The sequence below is a fragment of the Ylistrum balloti genome, unplaced genomic scaffold (assembly GCF_031769215.1).
Source record: "Ylistrum balloti isolate Yb309-2 unplaced genomic scaffold, AGI_CSIRO_Ybal_v1 Utg370598, whole genome shotgun sequence".
Classification (NCBI taxonomy): domain Eukaryota; kingdom Metazoa; phylum Mollusca; class Bivalvia; order Pectinida; family Pectinidae; genus Ylistrum; species Ylistrum balloti.
In genome coordinates this window covers 1026206-1050242 of record NW_026782370.1, presented here as the reverse complement: position 1 = coordinate 1050242, position 24037 = coordinate 1026206, and the positions used below count along the sequence as shown (strand labels likewise).

The 24037-nt window shown below is 33.6% G+C and overlaps 1 protein-coding gene across 2 annotated transcripts; it reads left to right on the top strand.

Moving 5' to 3' along the window:
* The first annotated feature begins 938 nt into the window (after nt 1–938).
* LOC132556873 (PTB domain-containing engulfment adapter protein 1-like) lies at nt 939–24037 on the top strand. 2 transcript variants are annotated; one of them, XM_060221325.1, is made up of 11 exons: nt 939–1188; nt 7558–7622; nt 10092–10163; nt 11041–11139; nt 11930–12067; nt 13980–14096; nt 14530–14625; nt 19069–19204; nt 20886–20981; nt 22082–22239; nt 23001–24037. In XM_060221325.1, the coding sequence occupies exons 1-11, from the start codon at nt 939–941 to the stop codon at nt 23076–23078; spliced, it is 1305 nt and encodes a 434-aa protein (XP_060077308.1). In that variant the 3' UTR covers nt 23079–24037. The 2 variants fall into 2 exon arrangements, with proteins under 2 accessions (XP_060077308.1, XP_060077307.1); XM_060221324.1 differs by having other exon boundaries at nt 22079–22239.

Below are 24037 nucleotides of genomic sequence, written 5' to 3'. Positions count from 1 at the left end.
GGCTGTCATAGATCTCAAGTTGAAGGTCATTTAACAAATTGTTTGCCAAAATCATGAAGGTATTTTGGTGTGTATATCTTACATGACAATATATATGCTCCGGTTAATTTAGGATTAAAATTCTATACTAAGTAGTTATGTTATTGTTGATCTAGCTAGCTAGCTGACTTATTGGTGTTGTGTTTGTTCATCACTGCACATTATACCAGTATAGATGTAGGTATAGATAGGCCTAACAAGGTGCAAAGTCTATTTATACACCTGTATAGAGAAAAAGACAGTTTGATTATCAGAAACAAATTTCATTTATATCTCAGTCCTATATATAACAATGATTTGAACTCTAGACCTAAACCGTCTAAGGTATATGAGAATTTATCATTGATAGCAGATCAAACACTAGCTTTACCACCAGTAGGTAGTCTGTGTCAGAAATCTGAAAATTTGTCAGAGACTGACCATTTGTCTGAGATCAGTTGTGGTCAAGGTGCGGGTGACCTTTGGGGTCATTCACACAGTCACTGATTAGTAAGACATTGTCTCTTTATCTACAGTCAGTGAAGCTACTCCAATCAGCATACTTTATTTTACATCCTAGTGTTGAGCTGTCCTTACCTGTGTGTGCTACCTGTTGTCAACTCGTTATTGAGGTGGAATATATTTCCATCGTGGGGCTGAGGATTTTACCATTCCTGAATTGTTTTATTGAACATTATGCCAGCTACGTCTTTTGATTGATTGGATAAAATCCAACTGCACTTGTACAACAAAATCATACTATTGCAGCATTGAGCTACAATTTGAGTAATTTGACACTTCATTCCAGCCACTAATCCGCCTTCCAGCTATTGTGTATGTTTTCTGTGTCTAGTGTTATAACTGGTTGACCTTTATATCTTGGACTTGTGTACAAGTGGTCAAACCCAACATAATAAGACATGGTAGACACTAGCACAGCCTCCATCAAGGTGGCCAGAGATTATTTTAAGAGTAGTCAAAGTACTGTCCTTATACCAAACAGGGATTTTGGAAAGAGGAAGTTTATACATGTCGGCATAAATAAGCAGCCGAGCAGTACCCGTCTAGCCCAGCGGTCATCCCCGGAGCCCCCGGACACGTTGTCCTCACCCCTCAGTCTACTGACAGATCCCACCAACCCGTTCAGCCTCAGCGGAAACATGAGGGCAGGTAGGTGTCAGATTTTTTTATGCCTTTTTGTTCTTTGCTGATGTCAACACTCAAATTGTGTCAAAGTTGTATATGAAATTTTAGAACTGTTAGTGTTAAGATTTATTGAAGTAAACATGTTAAGATCCATCTAAAAATCAATGATGTATAAATTTGCTTTCAATACCAACAGCACAACCAGTTTTAATTGGCCTATAATCCCATATATATAAATTTAAATGTATCTAACATAATCTAAGAGGTTAGAAAATAAACTTTCATGCTATACAACATTAAGTGTATGAAAAGTGTTGTAAGTAGTATATAGATAAATTACCACAATTCCTAGTCTGTCCATTCAGTTGTCCCAGTTTCATTTCGTCTGAGACTGTCCTCTATGTAGACAACACCTATAACTGCCAAATCTGTGTGTTGATATCGGTTTTGATCTAAGCATCATAATGGCAGTTATAAGTGTTGTAAATAACGTTTCTTTGTAGGCAAATATATATAACATGTTTTCCTCTGAAACTCTGTCATTTATTTGTCCTGTAAATGCCGTATCAGAACAGTTAAATGGTTACATTTGTTTTTTGCATCTGGTTGCTTTTTTATCGACTGTAAAAAGCATTTGCAGGGGATATTAATTTGGGCTCCGTCCGTCCATCCATCCCTCAGAGTGCTTTTCCAAGCTATAACATAACAAAACATGCTGTATGTGTGAAGTTTGTGTCCTAATTGTGCCTTTTGCTATTGACAACATTTCATTTTTTATATTTTTTGTGTTACCATGGAAACATAGCCAAAAAACACAAAATTATTGTTATCTTTCCTTTCCAGGCTACAACTTCAAAACCATTCCACTCAACTCCTGAAAACTTTCTGTATATATTAGATTAGTGCCCTAGCTGTGCTTTTTCTTACTGAGGATATTTTATTATTAATCCTTTTTCTGTTTCTGTCAAATTTTTCAATTTCTTGTAACTTCTTGTATTACTTCTGAGTCTAGAGAGTGTTGCTTAAATTTGTTCATTGACAGGATCTACATCTATATATAAACTCTTACTGTAAGGTTGATATATATCATATAATGTTGAAGTTGAGGAGATGTAGGACATTTCATTGATACTTGATAAAAGAAGATGTTACATTTTGCACTAGTGCTTTCACTGTACAAGATCATCAGGTGATAGTAGTGGTACATTATTGAGTTTTGTCACATTGTTATACTAGTATATATACCATATTTGGGTTTTACACCAACAGCTGGGTGCGGAGAATAATGCCATGCTTTGTGGCTCCGAAAGGGCCAAGTGAGCTTTAAGGGTACTGCAGCGTCCCTTATCCATCATCTGTCAACTGTTGCTACAAAACGCTACTAGTCATACTCTTCATATAGGAATAATCAAATTTTGTCCTACTTTGGTCTGAATCATGTTTTGGTGAAGGGGAATCAGTTTTGTATAAATGGTGGATAGGGGAGGGACAGGCCCAATTAGGGGAAATAGAGCAAATTCTTTAAAACCCTACTCCATGTATAGGAATAATTGGTTTTTGCCAACATTTCGTCAGAAGCATTTTTGGGTGAAAAGAAAACAATTTTGTTTAAGTGGCAAATCTTGGCTTCCTGGGGTGGGAAGGGCAAGACCCAATATGAGAAATAGTGCAAATTCTTCAAAATCCTACTCCTTCAGTAGGAATAATTGGATTTTGCCTAAATTTGATGTGAATCATGTTTTGGTGAAAGGGAATCAATTTTGTATTAACAGTGGATCTCAACCCATAGGGACAGGAGGGGCAAGGTATAACAGAGAAAATAGAGCGAGTAATATATAAAATCCTATTCCTCATGTTGGAATAATTGGATTTGCCCAAATTTGGTCTGAAGGATGTTTGGATAAAGAGAAATCAATTTTTTATAAATGGTGGGTCTTGGCTGCCTGGGGCAGGAGGTGATAGGCTCAAAAAAAAAATATTCTTCAAAATCCTACTACTGGTGTTGGAATAATTGAATTTTGTCCAAATTTGGCCAGAAGCATCTAAGGGCAGGAGGGGAGGGGCTAACTGAGGGAAATGTTTATATATCTTTGAAGCAGTTGAGATCCCCACCCCTATACCGTATATAGTAATGCTAGGCATCAAAAGATATTAAACATATTCACAAAGTTAAGAACTGGCCCATGGGTATGGCCCAACCCCTCTGGACTTCATTTCGAGGTTATATCTGTGAAACAGTTGAAATCCCCATCCCATAACCATATATTAGAGAATTACTTGTCATCAAGCAAACACATTCATTATGTAAAAATTGACCAATGGGAGTGGCTCACCTCTAGGAACATTATTTCTGGGTCATATTTTTGACATAGTTGAGATACCAACCAGATAACCATGTAAACTCTTATCGCAGCGAAGACTATTACTAGCCATTGTACAAGGGCATAACAACCAAAAAAAAGCAATAGAAATAATGATATTTTAATTCACTGCTGAAAGGTAAAAACACTGAAAATATGTCAAGAGATTGAATTATAAATAAAAAAACTTCTAAACAAAATAGCAAACCAGCAACATACACAAAGGAATCAAAGAAACAAAAACAAAGTACACTCACTGCCATGTGTCCGGTCAGAGACGGAGTAAATGGGCCAAAAATACACGGTCACAGAAACAACTAACAAATGGGAATAAATGTGGTAAACCTGATATGAAAATGAACCAGAATCAGAAACAAAATGGGGGAATACTGCGTGTGTAGAGTGTAGACAGGTAGAAAACGTACAACTCATTGCCATAGATAAAAAAGGGCATATTTTGCAGCCATGAGCAGGAACGAAGAGCAGGTAAAGGGGCTGCCTATTGGGGGTTAATTGGGCTCTCCTTTTTGTTCATATTATATACAAATGAATGGGAATTAGTGGTAAATATGCATACTAAAGTTATGGTAATTATTACTGAAATGAAAATTGGAAATACCCAACCGATCGGCATGTATACCAATAATTGAGCGATACAGGCCCTATGGGCATCTTGCCTGTTATAAAACATGAGTTTCCATCCCAGGCAACCAGAGTGATTAAAATATAACTTGATAGGATATGTTTCACAGTTGTTTGTAAATAAATTAAGTTTATAGTTTAAAACTTGTTAACAATCACGATTTCACCAGGGAAAACTATATTTGATCAGAACCTTCAACTTGCTCCATTAAATGTGACAAATCTAAACCAGACTTTGTCATCAGAGTGTGTGATGAGAACCTGTTTAGGCTTCTATTCTCTTGACTATAAAAAGAAACAGTTGCGAAAAGGTAACAAACAATTAACGTAATAGGATGTCTATCCTCCATTGATATGAGTGTGATCTTACATGGCTGTCTCGCTGACACCTGTTGCTTCAACGTCAGCAGAGTTGTTGAACTGACACTGTTATCTCTAGGTACTGTTTATAGGTAATGTTTTAGACTACAAATCTAATTCTAAAGTACACTTATATAACACCAAACATCATCAAACAGAACTTTACAGTTGACGAATCAGACCTGTTACCTTAACATCGTCATGGTGAGTGAGTGTTATTACAACATGGTTTCAGGTTAACATACATACAGGTGTTACAATAGAAGCTGCTCAATGAACTAGTTAAGGTTAATATATTCAGTTTTGTACTTTATACTATGTCTGTGTAATTAACATGTTAAGATATTGACAGGTTTCTTCTGGTCAATACACCATATTACATTCGACCATAAAATTATTTCATAATACCACTGGTACCTTGGTAACATCTGAAAAAAAAACAACCAACACAGAATGTGCCTTAAAAAAAGTCCAGGTTTTCACCATAGATACCATGGTAGACCTACAAACATACAGGTAGTTTCTTTACCATAAAAACCATGGTATACCTACAAACATACAGGTAGTTTCTTTACCATAAAAACCATGGTATACCTACAAACATACAGGTAGTTTCTTTACCATAAAAACCATGGTATACCTACAAACATACAGGTAGTTTCTTTACCATAAAAACCATTGTATACCTACAAACATACAGGTAGTTTCTTTACCATAAAAACCATGGTATACCTACAAACATACAGGTAGTTTCTTTACCATAAAAACCATGGTAGACCTACAAACATACAGGTAGTTTCTTTACCATAAAAACCATGGTAGACCTACAAACATACAGGTAGTTTCTTTACCATAAAAACCATGGTATACCTACAAACATACAGGTAGTTTCTTTACCATAAAAACCATTGTATACCTACAAACATACAGGTAGTTTCTTTACCATAAAAACCATTGTATACCTACAAACATACAGGTAGTTTCTTTACCATAAAAACTATGGTAGACCTACAAACATACAGGTAGTTTCTTTACCATAAAAACCATTGTATACCTACAAACATACAGGTAGTTTCTTTACCATAAAAACCATTGTATACCTACAAACATACAGGTAGTTTCTTTACCATAAAAACCATTGTATACCTACAAACATACAGGTAGTTTCTTTACCATAAAAACCATGGTATACCTACAAACATACAGGTAGTTTCTTTACCATAAAAACCATGGTATACCTACAAACATACAGGTAGTTTCTTTACCATAAAAACCATGGTAGACCTACAAACATACAGGTAGTTTCTTTACCATAAAAACCATGGTATACCTACAAACATACAGGTAGTTTCTTTACCATAAAAACCATGGTATACCTACAAACATACAGGTAGTTTCTTTACCATAAAAACCATTGTATACCTACAAACATACAGGTTGTTACTTTACCATAAAAACCATGGTATACCTACAAACATACAGGTAGTTTCTTTACCATAAAAACCATGGTATACCTACAAACATACAGGTAGTTTCTTTACCATAAAAACCATGGTAGACCTACAAACATACAGGTAGTTTCTTTACCATAAAAACCATGGTATACCTACAAACATACAGGTAGTTTCTTTACCATAAAAACCATTGTATACCTACAAACATACAGGTAGTTTCTTTACCATAAAAACCATTGTATACCTACAAACATACAGGTAGTTTCTTTACCATAAAAACCATGGTATACCTACAAACATACAGGTAGTTTCTTTACCATAAAAACCATGGTAGACCTACAAACATACAGGTAGTTTCTTTACCATAAAAACCATGGTAGACCTACAAACATACAGGTAGTTTCTTTACCATAAAAACCATGGTATACCTACAAACATACAGGTAGTTTCTTTACCATAAAAACCATTGTATACCTACAAACATACAGGTAGTTTCTTTACCATAAAAACCATTGTATACCTACAAACATACAGGTAGTTTCTTTACCATAAAAACTATGGTAGACCTACAAACATACAGGTAGTTTCTTTACCATAAAAACCATTGTATACCTACAAACATACAGGTAGTTTCTTTACCATAAAAACCATTGTATACCTACAAACATACAGGTAGTTTCTTTACCATAAAAACCATTGTATACCTACAAACATACAGGTAGTTTCTTTACCATAAAAACCATGGTATACCTACAAACATACAGGTAGTTTCTTTACCATAAAAACCATGGTATACCTACAAACATACAGGTAGTTTCTTTACCATAAAAACCATGGTAGACCTACAAACATACAGGTAGTTTCTTTACCATAAAAACCATGGTATACCTACAAACATACAGGTAGTTTCTTTACCATAAAAACCATGGTATACCTACAAACATACAGGTAGTTTCTTTACCATAAAAACCATTGTATACCTACAAACATACAGGTTGTTACTTTACCATAAAAACCATGGTATACCTACAAACATACAGGTAGTTTCTTTACCATAAAAACCATGGTATACCTACAAACATACAGGTAGTTTCTTTACCATAAAAACCATGGTAGACCTACAAACATACAGGTAGTTTCTTTACCATAAAAACCATGGTATACCTACAAACATACAGGTAGTTTCTTTACCATAAAAACCATTGTATACCTACAAACATACAGGTAGTTTCTTTACCATAAAAACCATTGTATACCTACAAACATACAGGTAGTTTCTTTACCATAAAAACCATTGTATACCTACAAACATACAGGTAGTTTCTTTACCATAAAAACCATTGTATACCTACAAACATACAGGTTGTTACTTTACCATAAAAACCATTGTATACCTACAAACATACAGGTAGTTTCTTTACCATAGATACCATGGTAGACCTACAAACATACAGGTAGTTTCTTTACCATAAAAACCATGGTAGACCTACAAACATACAGGTTGTTACTTCCTATTTTATGTCTTGCAAAATGATATTGAAAGGTGAAAATTTGAATGGAATGTTCTTTTTTTACAGCTAACAAGCAGTGGGTCCATCCCCCAGAAACTTTGTTAAGGGGACACATTGTGTATAACGTTAAGGTAGGTAGATATACATTAATATATATATTTTTTTTATATGCACAGTACGCCAACACTTAGCTACTGAATCACTCTCTGAAGGTGGGCTAATTACAGGGTAGTATTATCACTGAATCAATGCCAAGGGTGGGCTTATTACAGGGTACCATAGCCACTGAATCAATGTCCGGGTGGGCTTATTACAGGGTAGTATAATCACTGAATCAATGTCAAGGGTGGGCTTATTACAGGTAACATAGCCACTTAACCACTGTCATGGGGTGGGCTTATTACAGGGTAGTATAATCACTGAATCAATGTCAAGGGTGGGCTTATTACAGGTAACATAGCCACTGAATCAATGTCCGGGTGGGCTTATTACAGGTAACATAGCCACTTAACCACTGTCATGGGGTGGGCTTATTACAAGATGTTAAAATATTGTGTATTGTCTCAAGCAATAGATATTGATGGGTTAATTACCAGACATGGGCGTCTTACCAGAATGATATAGCAATCCTTACCAGTATGATATAGCAATCCTTACCAGTATGATATAGCAATCCAAATAATATAGCAATCCTTACCAGTATGATATAGCAATCCTTACCAGTATGATATAGCAATCCAAATAATATAGCAATCCTTACCAGTATGATATAGCAATCCTTACCAGTATGATATAGCAATCCAAATAATATAGCAATCCTTACCAGTATGATATAGCAATCCTTACCAGTATGATACAGCAATCCTTACCAGTATGATATAGCAATCCTTACCAGTATGATACAGCAATCCTTACCAGAATGATATAGCAATCCTTACCAGTATGATATAGCAATCCTTACCAGTATGATATAGCAATCCAAATAATATAGCAATCCTTACCAGTATGATACAGCAATCCTTACCAGAATGATATAGCAATCCGTACCAGTATGATATAGCAATCATTACCAGTATGATACAGCAATCCTTACCAGTATGATATAGCAATCCTTACCAGTAGGATATAGCAATCCTTACCAGTATGATATAGCAATCCTTACCAGTATGATATAGCAATCCTTACCAGTAGGATATAGCAATCCTTACCAGTATGATACAGCAATCCTTACCAGTATGATACAGCAATCCTTACCAGAATGATATAGCAATCCTTACCAGTATGATATAGCAATCCTTACCAGTATGATATAGCAATCCTTACCAGTATGATATAGCAATCCTTACCAGAATGATATAGCAATCCTTACCAGTATGATATAGCAATCCTTACCAGTATGATATAGCAATCCAAATAATATAGCAATCCTTACTAGTATGATATAGCAATCCTTACCAGTATGATATAGCAATCCTTACCAGTATGATATAGCAATCCTTACCAGTATGATATAGCAATCCTTACCAGTATGATATAGCAATCCTTACCAGAATGATATAGCAATCCTTACCAGTATGATATAGCAATCCAAATAATATAGCAATCCTTACCAGTATGATATAGCAATCCTTACCAGTATGATATAGCAATCCTTACCAGTATGATACAGCAATCCTTACCAGTATGATATAGCAATCCTTACCAGTATGATACAGCTATCCTTACCAGTATGATACAGCAGTCCTTACCAGTATGATATAGCAATCCGTACCAGTATGATATAGCAATCCGTACCAGTATGATATAGCAATCCTTACCAGTATGATATAGCAATCCTTAATGACATAGCAATCCTTACCCCTGTAGGACATGCATGGATTGAACAGTTATCACCCGTGTAAAACAGGTTTAAATTCTGTCTAAATGTGATAAATATATGTTACTAGACATAATGATACCATTGGAAATCCTTTACTAGACATAATGATACCATAGACATAATGATACCATTGGAAATCCTTTACTAAACATAATGATACCATTGGAAATCCTTTACTAGACATAATGATACCATTGGAAATCCTTTACTAGACATAATGATACCATTGGAAATCCTTTACTAGACATAATGATATCATTGGAAATCCTTTACTAGACATAATGATACCATTGGAAATCCCTTACTAGACATAATGATACCATTGGAAATCCTTTACTAGACATAATGATACCATTGGAAATCCCTTACTAGACATAATGATACCATTGGAAATCCTTGAAATTATAGAAAAGTAAAGTCATGCACATGTATTTTAAATGGTGTGTTGTTTTATATAGTCATTGTTTATGATGGCTTCTGGTGGAGCCCAATAAAAGGAAACACGATTCTATACATATAGCAGACACACAAGAATATGCTGGAACATTTCCCAATTAGAGAGAATTGCTTGTACTGTAGATTTGTTGGTATTGCAATGCCGTTCAATAAATATCAATAAATGTATAAAAAACGAAATCAAGGAAAAAGTTGATGGCTGGTTTTATGATACCTTGGAGTGCAGCAGTAATGGCCTTACCTCTCATGTCTGTTTACTTTGTAGTTTCTGGGCGAGAGTGAAGTTGAAAATCCAAAAGGAACAGAGGTTGTAAAGGATGCTATCAGGAAAAGGAAGGTACAGGGTGATTGTAACTGTGAAATAACGGCCAACCTTTCTTAAATATTCACTATGTTACATTGTCTGAGATGGAATTTCAGAGAGAAGAGATACAAAGCACAATTGTTTTAATTATATTTTTACTAAGAGTGAATTCTGATTAAAACTGCAATACATGTACTCATTCTTTGTAATGTTTATTGTTGTTGGCAATTTTTTTAAATTGGTTTTTTTTTTTTTTTTTTTGCTTTTTGTTTTTATTTTGTTTTCTTTTGTCCTCCTTTTTTTATCTAAATATATATTCTCATAAAAGTGCTTCACATAATGTTGATAATTTATTTTTATAAAGCTGAATATATTTCAACAACCATTCCAAACAGGGTTTTAAAAAATGTGATTTTTTTTATAAATTCTAATTTCATTGGTGAAAGAATTTTAAGTATGCTTGTACATTTACAGTAAGACTTTATATTCATTTTTTTGTCTTTATGAAAAAGAGCAACCTATTAAATTTTTTGTGAATTTCTTTTTATTGAAGTGTGACATGTATTGGAAAAACACATCAAACATCATTCCATCAAATTTCTTGTGGCCTAAAAACACAAACACAGCTTTGTGCCTTGAACTTTGATATACCTACAGGTCACAAACCACAATGCATACAGTTCCACCTTAAGCTATGAGGCATTTGAAGATTTCTTTGATAAAACTTGTCATATTTTTGTAAGATACACCAGAAATACAAAATACCTACAGGGCTATAAATTCACAGCTGGAAGAGAAAATTTGAGTGAATTGTTTTGTCAACATGGCTCATGTCCAATTGTGAACCAAAATAAAAAAATAGCCTTGTGTCAGCTTTTATATCCTATTGTTATATTACATTTTATTTCAGTTCAATAAACACATTAAAAAAGCGGAAGGCCAAAAACCACCAAAAGTAGAGCTAACTATATCTGCTGATGGAGTCACTGTACAGGATCCAAAAACAAAGGTGAGAATGTGTTACATTGATTACAACAAAGCACTAAGGTTAGAGTGGCCAAGCAATGATTAGCAAGTCAAAACCTGAGGTTAGAGTGTGTACACATTGGTTAAAATCTAAAACTAGGGTTAGTGTGTGGTACATGTTGGTTAAAATCTAAAACTAGGGTTAGTGTGTGGTACATGTTGGTTAAAATCTAAAACTAGGGTTAGTGTGTGGTACACATTGGTTAAAAATAAAATTAGGGTTAGTGTGTGGTACATGTTGGTTAAAATCTGAAACTAGGGTTAGTGTGTGGTACACATTGGTTAAAATCTAAAACTAAGGTTAGTGTGTGGTACACATTGGTTAAAATCTAAAACTAGGGTTAGTGTGTGGTACACATTGGTTAAAATCTAAAACTAGGGTTAGTGTGTGGTACACATTAGTTAAAATCTAAAACTGGGGTTAGTGTGTGGTACATGTTGGTTAAAATATAAGACTAGGGTTAGTGTCTGGTTCACTTTGGTTGAAATGTAAAACTTTGGTTAGATACATTGGTTGAAATCAAGACAGAGTTTACAAATTTAAAGAATTCAAGTTAGTGGAGATAAAAAATTATACAGTTTTCAGTTTAAATAGGTTTGCAGTAATATATCACATTATTTCAGTCGCTGTTAGGCAAATCTAATCATATATGTTTGATGTATGATGAACATGACTCTGGACGGTCTGTATTAAGATAAAGCCTAAGGCATTGTTATTTGAGATAATCAGACACCTGTGTGTTTATGTTGTATCAAACCCCTTTGTATTTCAGATGATTATGCATCAATATGCATTACACAGGATATCATACTGTGCTGACGATAAATCTGACAAGAGGATGTTTACTTTTATAGCCAAGGCTGGTGACTCTAATCAACACTTCTGCTATGTTTTTGACAGCGAAAAGTGTGTAAGTATATTTTCATTATCTGAAATGAAAACATAACTTATACCCATATAAACTAAATAAAAATAAAGGAATTCCCTATATTTAGGTTGTCTCTATACAGCAATAGTCCCTATATATAGGTTGTCTCTATACAGCAATAGTCCCTATATATAGGTTGTCTCTATACAGCAATAGTCCCTATATATAGGTTGTCTCTATACAGCAATAGTCCCTATATATAGGTTGTCTCTCTATACAGCAATAGTCCCTATATATAGGATGTCTCTCTTTACAGCAATAGTCCTATATATAGGTTGTCTCTCTATACAGCAATAGTCCCTATATATAGGATGTCTCTCTTTACAGCAATAGTCCTATATATAGGTTGTCTCTCTATACAGCAATAGTCCCTATATATAGGATGTCTCTCTTTACAGCAATAGTCCTATATATAGGTTGTCTCTCTATACAGCAATAGTCCCTATATATAGGTTGTCTCTCTATACAGCAATAGTCCCTATATATGGGTTGTCTCTCTATACAGCAATAGTCCCTATATATAGGTTGTCTCTATACAGCAATAGTCCCTATATATAGGTTGTCTCTATACAGCAATAGTCCCTATATATAGGTTGTCTCTATACAGCAATAGTCCCTATATATAGGATGTCTCTCTTTACAGCAATAGTCCTATATATAGGTTGTCTCTCTATACAGCAATAGTCCCTATATATAGGTTGTCTCTCTATACAGCAATAGTCCCTATATATGGGTTGTCTCTCTATACAGCAATAGTCCCTATATATAGGTTGTCTCTATACAGCAATAGTCCCTATATATAGGTTGTCTCTATACAGCAATAGTCCCTATATATAGGTTGTCTCTATACAGCAATAGTCCCTATATATAGGTTGTCTCTATACAGCAATAGTCCCTATATATAGGATGTCTCTCTTTACAGCAATAGTCCTATATATAGGTTGTCTCTCTATACAGCAATAGTCCCTATATATAGGTTGTCTCTCTATACAGCAATAGTCCCTATATATGGGTTGTCTCTCTATACAGCAATAGTCCCTATATATGGGTTGTCTCTCTATACAGCAATAGTCCCTATATATAGGTTGTCTCTATACAGCAATAGTCCCTATATATAGGTTGTCTCTCTATACAGCAATAGTCCCTATATATAGGATGTCTCTCTTTACAGCAATAGTCCTATATATAGGTTGTCTCTCTATACAGCAATAGTCCCTATATATAGGATGTCTCTCTTTACAGAAATAGTCCTATATATAGGTTGTCTCTCTATACAGCAATAGTCCCTATATATAGGTTGTCTCTCTATACAGCAATAGTCCCTATATATGGGTTGTCTCTCTATACAGCAATAGTCCCTATATATAGGTTGTCTCTCTATACAGCAATAGTCCTTATATATAGGTTGTCTCTATATACAGCAATAGTCCCTATATATAGGTTGACTCTCTATACAGCAATAGTCCCTATATATAGGATGTCTCTCTTTACAGCAATAGTCCTATATATAGGTTGTCTCTCTATACAGCAATAGTCCCTATATATAGGATGTCTCTCTTTACAGCAAGAGTCCTATATATAGGTTGTCTCTCTATACAGCAATAGTCCCTATATATAGGTTGTCTCCCTATAGAGATGGTCTTTATATACATGTTTCCCTATACAGAGGTGGTTCTTATGAACAGGTTGTCTCTCTATAGAGATTGTCCTTACATGTTGGCTGTCTCTACATGTCCAGTCCACAGATGACCTTTATACACAGTTATTGTAGATTATATACAGATGTGGTCCTGATACTTGCACACACATGAGGCATTTATACAGAGTTGGTCCATGTACACAGATGACCTTTATACAGAGGTTTACTTACATCATGTCTTGTATTTATTGGCAGGCTGAAGAGATAACATTAACAATAGGACAAGCATTTGACCTGGCTTACAGGAGATTCCTAGAAACATCAAGTCGCGATTTTGATCTGAAGAAACAGTATTTGATGCTACAAAAAAAGGTAAAAGATTCTAGTTTTTATTGAGGTGTAAATGACTTGTGTATAACACTTAAATCTACATTCAGGATTCTTTCCATTGATGAAGAAACAATGGAAACAGATCTATGAAAAGTTTTAATATTAACTGGTTGGATTGCTCCATTTATATCAAAATTTGGAATTAAAAATAAGAAAGAATCAGAAAACAGTAAAAGTGGATTTTTTTCCTGATGCAAAATAATTTCCATATGTTGCATCAAATGATTTATCAGTAATCATGTATAGGATGAAATCAGCTGATTTTTAGACTCGTTCATTTCTGCCATGTCAGGTCAATTTTCAATGCTACTATTATACCAGGCATATTAAAAAGAGAGAGAACCTAGACAGGAATGATTCTTAAAAAATATAAGATAAACTTGTGATGTATTGATTCCCTGAATCTGTGTTGTAGGTTCAAAGTCTGGAGAAAGAAAACCTTACCCTGAAGCTGAGAGTTCAGGAACTTGAGAGACAGCAAACCACGACAGACAACATGAGAAATCAACAGGTGAGGGTCACCACTGTGTATAGGTCATCAAAAACAATATATATGTCATCAAAGTAATATACAATGTAATATATAGGTTATTAAACATACTATAGATCAATCATCATATACGGATCATTCAAAACTGTATATAGGTCAACAAATACAGTATATACGTCATCAAATACAGTATATAGGTCATCAGATACAGTATATAGGTCATCAAATACAGTATATAGGTCATCAAATAAGTATATAGGTCACCAAATACAGTATTTAGGTCATCAAACATACAATAGGTCAGTCATTATAAATGGATCATTCAACACTGTAAAAAGGTCATTAAACATTATATCTTAGATGATTGAGTATCTTAACATTATAGAGGTCGTTCAACAAGGAAGAATTGAAGTGTGACATATCTAAGGAACAATCTCCCACTTTTCATTGAATAGGTTTCCTGTCATTGCAGAATTATCATCAGAAACTGAACATACAAAATGATTATGTGTATAACAGTTAGTTTGAGTAACAGTCTAGTAGGAGACAAAGGAAAGTCACCATCCATTTAGAAATCCTAGATCTGCTAGCAGTGGATATGTTTCGCCTGATTCTAGAATAAGTTTTATGTAATCAACAAGGATATGTAAGACTTACATGTCTGTAGATGTAATTATAAAATAACAGTCAATGAAGATATGGAGATCTCCGTCAGCATATACGTAAATTTTCAATTTGTTTGATAAATATTTTTTAAAATGAACAGATATGTGATGGAAAAATCTGTTCATCAGGTATTGCAAATAGTAATTGAGATGAAAAATAAAGCAATTTCAGAATAATTATGTCATGCTTAGTACTCAGCATCCTGTGTCTAGTATTGATTATGTACCTCGGCCTGTATTTCTGGTTATCATGCTACAGGTTATGCATTTTTGAAATTGAATGTTATATTGATGTTGGTTTTGTTGGTTTTGTGTGATATGTTAGCATTTGGCAGGCATGAATTTTTATATTTTCATGTACAGTATATATAGCAGAAAGTCTGTTGAATTCCATGCCTAGTTGATCTTGCAGCTTGTCCAAAACATAATGATAATGCAACCTCCCCCTCCTTCCCCAGAAAATTGTCCTGTCTTATCTGAGCAATGTTGTTTTATCCCCACAACATGTCTGTTAAACATCTTTATCTGACTACTGATGTTTTAACTTTCACAATTTTCCGTTTTAAATTTATTTCTAATTCATCAAAATTCAAACCCTACTTATGGCACTATATATATGTATATTTCACCACACTGGTAACATTTATGTGTATGCAAAATTTGGAACAGAAGTTATATCCAAACCCATATATTTGTGTTGCCACTGATATTTCATATAAATATCAACATTTCATCCTCATTTTTCTGTTGGGAGTTGAAGATCATATTTATTTTTATTTTTTGAAGCTCTGTACCCAGCAGAGAAAAGCAAACAGTGTAAAAAGTCAGAACTTTAAGCATAAAAGGTTTTCCAATATCAGTTACTTTAGGTCATGAAATAAAGCCATTTTTATATAAGAAAAATCAGTGTACCAAATTTACCCAGAACAAAGCAGAGGAAGGACATATAACCTTAAATCAGGAGGTGGGCTTATTACCTGACATTTGGATTCATTGGTACGTCATCTGAAATTGCAGTAGATGTGGGTGGGCTTTTTACCAGACATGGCCTAATTCCCAAATAATTTAAGTTACATACCTTTTTTTTCCAAACAAATCTTGATTTTGAAGGTCTAGTACAGAAATTGATTTTGAATAACGATTACTGAATTGTAAGAATATTGCTGTGGAGACTGATCCAGATTAATTGTATAAGTATTTAATACTCACTGTTGCTATGACTAAGAGGATGCTTGTAACTGTTGTCAATATCAAATGGTCAATTTCAAACAGGATTCACCTAGAAATGGACACACCTCCCCAACGGTAAATAAACGGTCTTATTCAGTACCTTATCTAATAACATAATAACAAATGCACAACTTGTTTTTTGAAGTGATTTTTGCTTGATATACTTATAATTGATTTATTTACTTTGGTGTTCTTCATATTATCTAATAGTTCATTAATAATTTCTTCAATTGTTGTCTAGCCTACTACTCTTTGAAAATTGAGAATTTTCAAACTGAATAAGAAAAAAGAAAAATCAAGTTTTGAAAAAAAATATGTTTCAGTTTTGGAAATAGAAATGGAAGTGATTTTCATCATTTCAGTTGAAAACATTGGTACATGTGGTTTCAGTTATTTTCATTGATTTTATCCAGTTTTTGATACATAATTATAAAAATTTGTTATTATAAAGTAAACCATCTTTTTTTACACCAAGTACTAACAAGACTGATGGTGGAAGCAATGATTTTTATATCTGTATGAGATTGTACTCAAACCTTGGATCTATACAGGGATTTCATTACCATTCTTCAGATACACTTGTAACACAAAAATGAAACTTTTAGTAAATATTAATATGGTACAACCAAAACATGTTTTAATATATACCTTGGAAGTTAAAAAAAAAGAAAAAACAAACAAATGTCCAAATTCCGAATATTTGTGTGATTAATTATTTGAACTGTTTGTAGTATTTTACAAATAGTTGTAAATATAAGATAGTTGTACTGCAGTAATAAACATATGATATTCAAGATGTTTGATATTTAGAAACTGTGTTACAATAATTCATAAAAACTTGCGTCAGCAGATTTCAGATGAGAATGACAAAGATTCTACCATACTTACACTAGCAAGTTCACCGCCAACAGACGAGAGTACCACTGACGATCACACTAAGTCGGAGGTACAATTAAGTTATGTCCCTTGGTTCACCTCTCCTTTAACTCTCACTAACAGAACTTGATTGTTCATTGTAGCCTCTAACTTGTCAAGATTTTCTTTTTTTTGGTGTTTGTTTAGAGACTATTTACTAATTGCATGCTTAAAACTGGAGCTTTTGTTTTTATTTGATTTGCACGGTGTTTGAGTGTTAATATAAGTTTTTATTTGTTTTGTTTTTTATTTGCAGTGCTTTTGTGAACTTTATGTTTTATAGCATGTGTCAATGGAGAGCCTGTTGAATTAATTTCATTGCAAGCATGAAGAAATGGTGACTGAAATGTGCATTTCTAAAAGAGCAAAGTTAACACTGATACCATTTTATAAGGCACTGGAAAATTGTTGAGGCAAAGAGAAAGAAAATCGTGAAATATTTAAGCTGTATAGTTTGGTATTAGATTTTTTAATGCTTGGCTATTTACAGATCTATCTAATTACAAATGGTTTGCATGTTTGGAAAGACAACGTTTAATACCATACATTAAACACTTTAATATTTACACTGCTGATTATCAGGGTTAAAAGTCAATGTGTAATTGTCACTACAAGGATTTCAAATCTTTTTTGCATATATCATGTTGTTTAATGGTAAAAAAAAAGTCAGAAAAAAAACCCCGGAAAATTGTATCCTAAAAGCTAAACTAGTTACATAAAAACTTGAAAAATGAATTTATAATCCATGTCCTAAATTTGGCAGCTATTACTTATAACTCATTCACTGTTGTTGGGGACTTTGTTTACTTTGTGGATATTTTTAGCACATGAATTATTAGATCCACAAACTAATAAGGTTTATTGAGGTATGTGTATTCTCAAAATCAAATATCCTAGAAAAAAACACAAAAATTGCTCCCCACAAAAAGTCAGATTTTAAGGTATGACACTTATCACACGAGATATGTGTGGTTGACTTCAGCTAAAGGTATGTCCTGATTTTGTTTGATATAAATGGATGCCATGTCTACATAGACATTTTCACTTTTCTTACAAGTTTTTCTGTGTTTCATGTCATTTTAGATTCCATGGCTATTTAGTAGTCTACCAGTAGATAGAAACTTAATGTTGTTTTCAAACACTTCTCCTCTAAAGCAGTCTGTATATATTTTGTTATTGTTTTCACATTTATTTTTTCTACAATCTTTATGTAGTAATAAATTCTACCCTTCAAATTCTATTCATTTTCAAAGTATAAATCGCACAAAAATCACCAACAGATCAATAATATTTACATTTTTTTCATATACATATTACACAACAAAAAAAATGTTCTAAAATATTTGAAACTGTTTAACTAGAGATCAGACGTATTAACATGTCATTGCTTGTATTGCTCCTAATGATATTGAGAAATGAAAGGACTTTGCGGTTGGGAAGTGGAATTTGTTTTCTCACATAGATCAGTTTTTCACTGTAGTTGTAAATTTGTAATTTGATTTTGTGGGTTTTTGAAGTATTTTCTAGGATTTCAATTGATATATAAACTTGCACAAATTATTGTAATGCTGTAGAGGAATGTATATTAACTGTAGCTCTAAATATAAATGCTTTGAATATTTTTCGTCTGTTTATATTTTTTCTTTGGTTTTAGTTGCAGGCTGCAAAACAATCTACAGTCGGACGACGATTAGAAAATCTGTTGTTTGATGAAAACAATACCTACAGTCAGCCGAAGACCAACGGAACAAATGGCACAGTGCCCTCTAGTGGTCAAAGTTCTGGGATATGTAAGTTAAAGGGAAATAACTTGATTATGCCAAATGCAGTTTTATGTGTGTACCAAATATTGGTGATGCTGTTTATTCAGTGAAATTTATGATTGGCTAAGATTTTGTCACCGTGAGCCATTACTGATTAAAGTTTACTGTTTATATTTTTTCCCAGATTTTTCAGGTCCGAACATGCATTTTATACAGTATGTGTGTATGCTGTAAACATATTTTAGCTGTAATCTTATTTTAGCACTTTCCTCCTAGCTGAATATTTTGTGCTAAAATATAATTATGCTAATTGCAAGTTCTATATGTTGATTACAAGTAAATAGCAGTTGTAATAGATGTGCTATTCTTTTATTGCGCTAATTTGCCAAAATTCACCAAGATCTGATTCATCCAAATTTAGTTCTTCTAAAGGATATCGTCTTTGCTTCACAGTTTGCCATAACTTTCACTAGTATTTGAACAGTAGGGATATATGTATGATTTCTGTGTTATACATGTAGGATTTTTCCCCACTTTAGCAAGATTATTTGATATGAGATTCAATGACAATACACAAGAGCCTGGCTTTTGTATGAGTGCTGAGGAATAGAGGGAATTCTTCAGCCTTGTGGGATGGCTTTGCATGTTATCGTGTGGGATACACACACATTTTAGAGCCACGGGCTATTTACTCCACGCCATATTTTAAAATGTGCATTTTCACCATATCATACATGTCATTTTGTACCTGTAACCATATAATGATATATTGCTCTCCTATCACACTTGTAGGGGATTTGAAGTCACGGTATAAATATTGTACTCATAAAACTCTCAATAAAGGCTTAAATGACAAATTTCAATATACAATTTGTACAAGGTAGCAATGTCATACTTAAATGAAAATTTTTATTTAACTTGTTAAAGACATCTGTAATATTTCATTTTTATCAGATATTAATTGATAAAAAAAATCATACATTTCTCTTGCACATTGTGCAGTATTTAACACATACATATTTCACCAATCTCAGGTTCATATGTTACAATATAGATCTGAAGTTAGCTGAAAATTGTCACCTTCAGAAGTAATGAGTGTCTTTCTTAAAATAAGACCAGGAGGCCAGCATGTTGCCTCTAACATATGCAAGAGGGTGGGCTTATTACAGAACCATAACAATACAATCTGTAGATGTTTTTACTGGACAGTAATACATATAGGTGGGTTTATTACCAGGCATGGGCTTATTGGTGAATAAATATAATACTCCTATTTTCTTATGCATTTCTTATTAGCTCATTGCTCTTGACCTTGAGTAATCACAGATACATATTCCATGTTATTGTGGCCAAAGGACAAATAGAATGAAATTTATTGAATACTTTAGCAGAGAAAGGAAAAAAAGATCACAAACGATTTATATGGGAAAGGAAACCCATTCTTGTAACAAATCCACCCATTTATATTGCTATTCATGAAAATTATTAACCAGTGCTATTTTGTTGTCCTGTAATAAGCCCACCCTCAGACTTGAAGAAAGAAGCAGTATGATGGCCCCAGGGCGTATTGCAGGATTAATACAGTATTTGTTGCTTGCATGCTATTATTTGTTTCACATATTGGGTGAGTCTTGTTGTCATGACAGCATACAAGTGCTGTATCAATATTGTTGTCATGACAACAGCTTTTCTATCAATGTTGTTGTAGTGTCACCACCCCCTCCTAGTTCAAGATCAAGGACACACAGTCAGACACAGCCACTGCAAATGACATCACCCACTCAACCGACCAATAGCCAAGCAGGTAGTGGTCACATGATAGTAGATTGTACTGTTATTTGGTTTTGAGTCTAAATACAGTATTAGTTTCAAGTTTTGTTACTAAATATAGCTCAATCCTGCTAGGGTTTTTTTTTTTTTTTTAATAGTTGTTAGTTACATTTTCTACTCCTTCCGTATAATGTTTTTTTGGGAAAAGAATATATAATGTTATCAAATGAGACTACATGTATATTTGAGTTTTATAAAACTCAGTTACATAAGGTTAGGACGTCCAAAATCTAGAAGTGTCTTGTTGAAACTATAGCTATAGAGGAATGTCACCAGCATATCACCAAGACTCTCAGAAAGCACTGGTATGTCTAAGCCCCCTGTCACCATTTCTTGGCTGAATTATATGATGTGGGTGGATTCCAATGTTTATGATGTTAACAACACCTGAAAATGCCATCTCACGACAAATTGAATGTTTTTTTCCTGATTCCAATATTTACCTGCTGATTCCATTTTCCAGGTCCACTTGGAGTTTTAGTCTTGTGGTATGAAATTCTCAGGAATTTTTTTCACAAGTCCCAGATACAGTTTTGTTTGAATAAAAACCTGGACTATTTGTTTTAGAACTAATACTGTATACTTCAATCATCTACAAGTCAATAAAACAGTTAATAGGAAGTCTCAGGAACAAAACATTATTCTAAAGGACAATGTGTGGTTGTCCTCGTGTGAGTGACATGGTTCGGTAGGTGTAGCAGTGAGCTCTACAAAGCTGTTAGTTTCACAAGCTTGTTGGTGGTGGTTGCAGCATATGTAACGTAGCTGTATAGAAATTACTTTCTGAATATAATGGCTAAGTTCAGTTTGTAGAGATACTATCATCGGAAAAAATAATGATTTTCCTATACTTCCTGCAGATATTTGTAACACAATTGTTTCCTCGTTGGCAAATCAGAAGGTCTGCACAGGTGAAAAAATAAAAGGGCTGAAGTTTCTGAAATTCAATTTTAAGAAAAATTTTCGATTAATAGCACAAGAAATGTTTAAAACATTTGATGGAAGTTTTTTATTATGAATTATTATGTAAGACTCTTTAAATGATTAATTAACTGTTATTTACCTAAAAAGCAGCTGGAAAGGATGCATTTGGTGCAACACCATTTGGCTCTAACCCAGTCGGAGGTCAAGCAAAGGAAGATCCTTTTGGTATGCCTAGCTTTAATCCAAACAGTTCCATGGAAATTGACCAAGCTATACAGAATATGGATAAATTTTTACTAGATGCACAGGTATGTACAAATACACAATACATATCAATTTCTCAGCAGGTAGCTCTCCTTCTTGGTACACCAGATATTCCATCAAAATGGAACAACGAACGTCACTCATATTCCGTATACAGTTGTTATATTTGTTTTTCATTCACAAAACTCAGTTTATATGATATTTTTTCTATTTGTCTGAGAACTGTACTTTGCTGGTGTGTGACCTTTGGTTAGATAGTGTACCATATTAACTGGATGGTATCCCCAGGCCTTCCGTATGTTGTTCATTTGGATAGCCAGAGCAGCTAGTACAAAGAGAGCCCATCTCAAAATAGCTGGACAGGAAAGGGCCAAAAAAATTATCTCTTTAAGGATATAAGTATATATATATGATCAATGAAGTAATAGCAACAGTACAGACAAGTGAATTGCCAAATTTTCGAGGCAACCTGCCCTTTTATCAAAACACAAATATTACATAAAATACATCACATATTTAAAATGTAAAACAAATACAAAGTTATAAATCTAAATTGAGAGCGGTCGTGTAAATTTAGGTGTCTCAATAATCCCTTCGGCAGAAGGATGCCTAAGGCCCTTTATAGCAGACAAGAAACCATCCTTAGTTGTTGTATGTATGTATCTATATATATGTGCAATTTCGCAACAGTGAAATACCCTTTAGCCTTTATTGCAGATTAAATCTTAAGACACAAAAGTAAGTCTTCAATATATAGGTAATATACAAATCTTACATACCTTATTCTGTTTTTATATTTCTACAGGAGGGTTTCAGCAAAGGATTGTCAATGGGGTCAGAAGATTTTTCCTTAGCAGATCTTGACCCTCTAAGTCAGAAGTGATGGAAGCAATAAAGATGGCTAATAAGAATGGAGACAACCCAACTGTCCTCAAAATTCTACTGGATTGAATATTGTAAAAACTTGAAATGTTTTAGAAATATTGAAATCTCCCAGAAGATCAACAGAATGTTTTACCTGTTAGATTAATGTCACAGCTGTTTATGAATTTAACAACTTCATTCTTGGAGGTTCAGTCATTAATGTACCGATAATGCTCCTTTTTCCAGAAATGTTTTCCACCACATCAGCTAGCCATTGTTGTACTACAAATGCTATGTGTCATTTTGGTGTCATTTTTTGACAAACTAAACAGATGATCCAATCCAGTAGTGATTTTAAAGGGAAATAGAGGATTGGAAACAAAAGCAATACACTTTTACATCAGACTCAACAATAAATCCAAGTTGCCTTGATACCAAAGCTATTTTGAAAAGTTCAAACAGGGGAGGTAATCGTAGCGCTGTTGTCAATTTATTATAAAAGTTTGAATTATTTGCCATATTATGAAATGAAGTGAAGGATCATAATATTTTGTATGTCATAATACATTACAAAAAATATCTTGTTATAGAACATGTTCATTGTCTGTCCATGGCCTATATATTATATGAATACATTTGCAGGCATTTGTAGATCATATGTTTAAATTCAACAGCTTGATAATTGATGTTTTGTTAAGCCGTGTGATATGTATATCAAGTGGAAGTTCTTGTTGCACATTTGTTGCATGTGTTGGCATTCAGAGTCTGTTTTGATATTCATGCAATACAAGCTCCTGAAACTCTAGCAGTTACCTTTGAAAACTAACAATTGAAACATCTCAAATTTGATCCAAAATGCATCTGAATAATTGGAAAAGTTGTTAGTTTGTGAGCTTGACATGCCTTTTCAAATCTTTCAAATATTTTTAAAATCTTTGATTTAATTTTGTAAGTTCTGGCTTCATCTCTGATTTTTCT

Excerpts from the sequence above, each read along its gene's own strand:
- LOC132556873 (XM_060221324.1), top strand. The coding sequence starts at position 939 with ATGGTAGACACTAGCACAGCCTCCATCAAGGTGGCCAGAGATTATTTT. Across the intron at positions 14,097-14,529 it reads ATTTGATGCTACAAAAAAAG|GTTCAAAGTCTGGAGAAAGA; the intron begins GTAAAAGATTCT and ends TCTGTGTTGTAG. Across the intron at positions 20,982-22,078 it reads ACCGACCAATAGCCAAGCAG|CAGCTGGAAAGGATGCATTT; the intron begins GTAGTGGTCACA and ends TTACCTAAAAAG.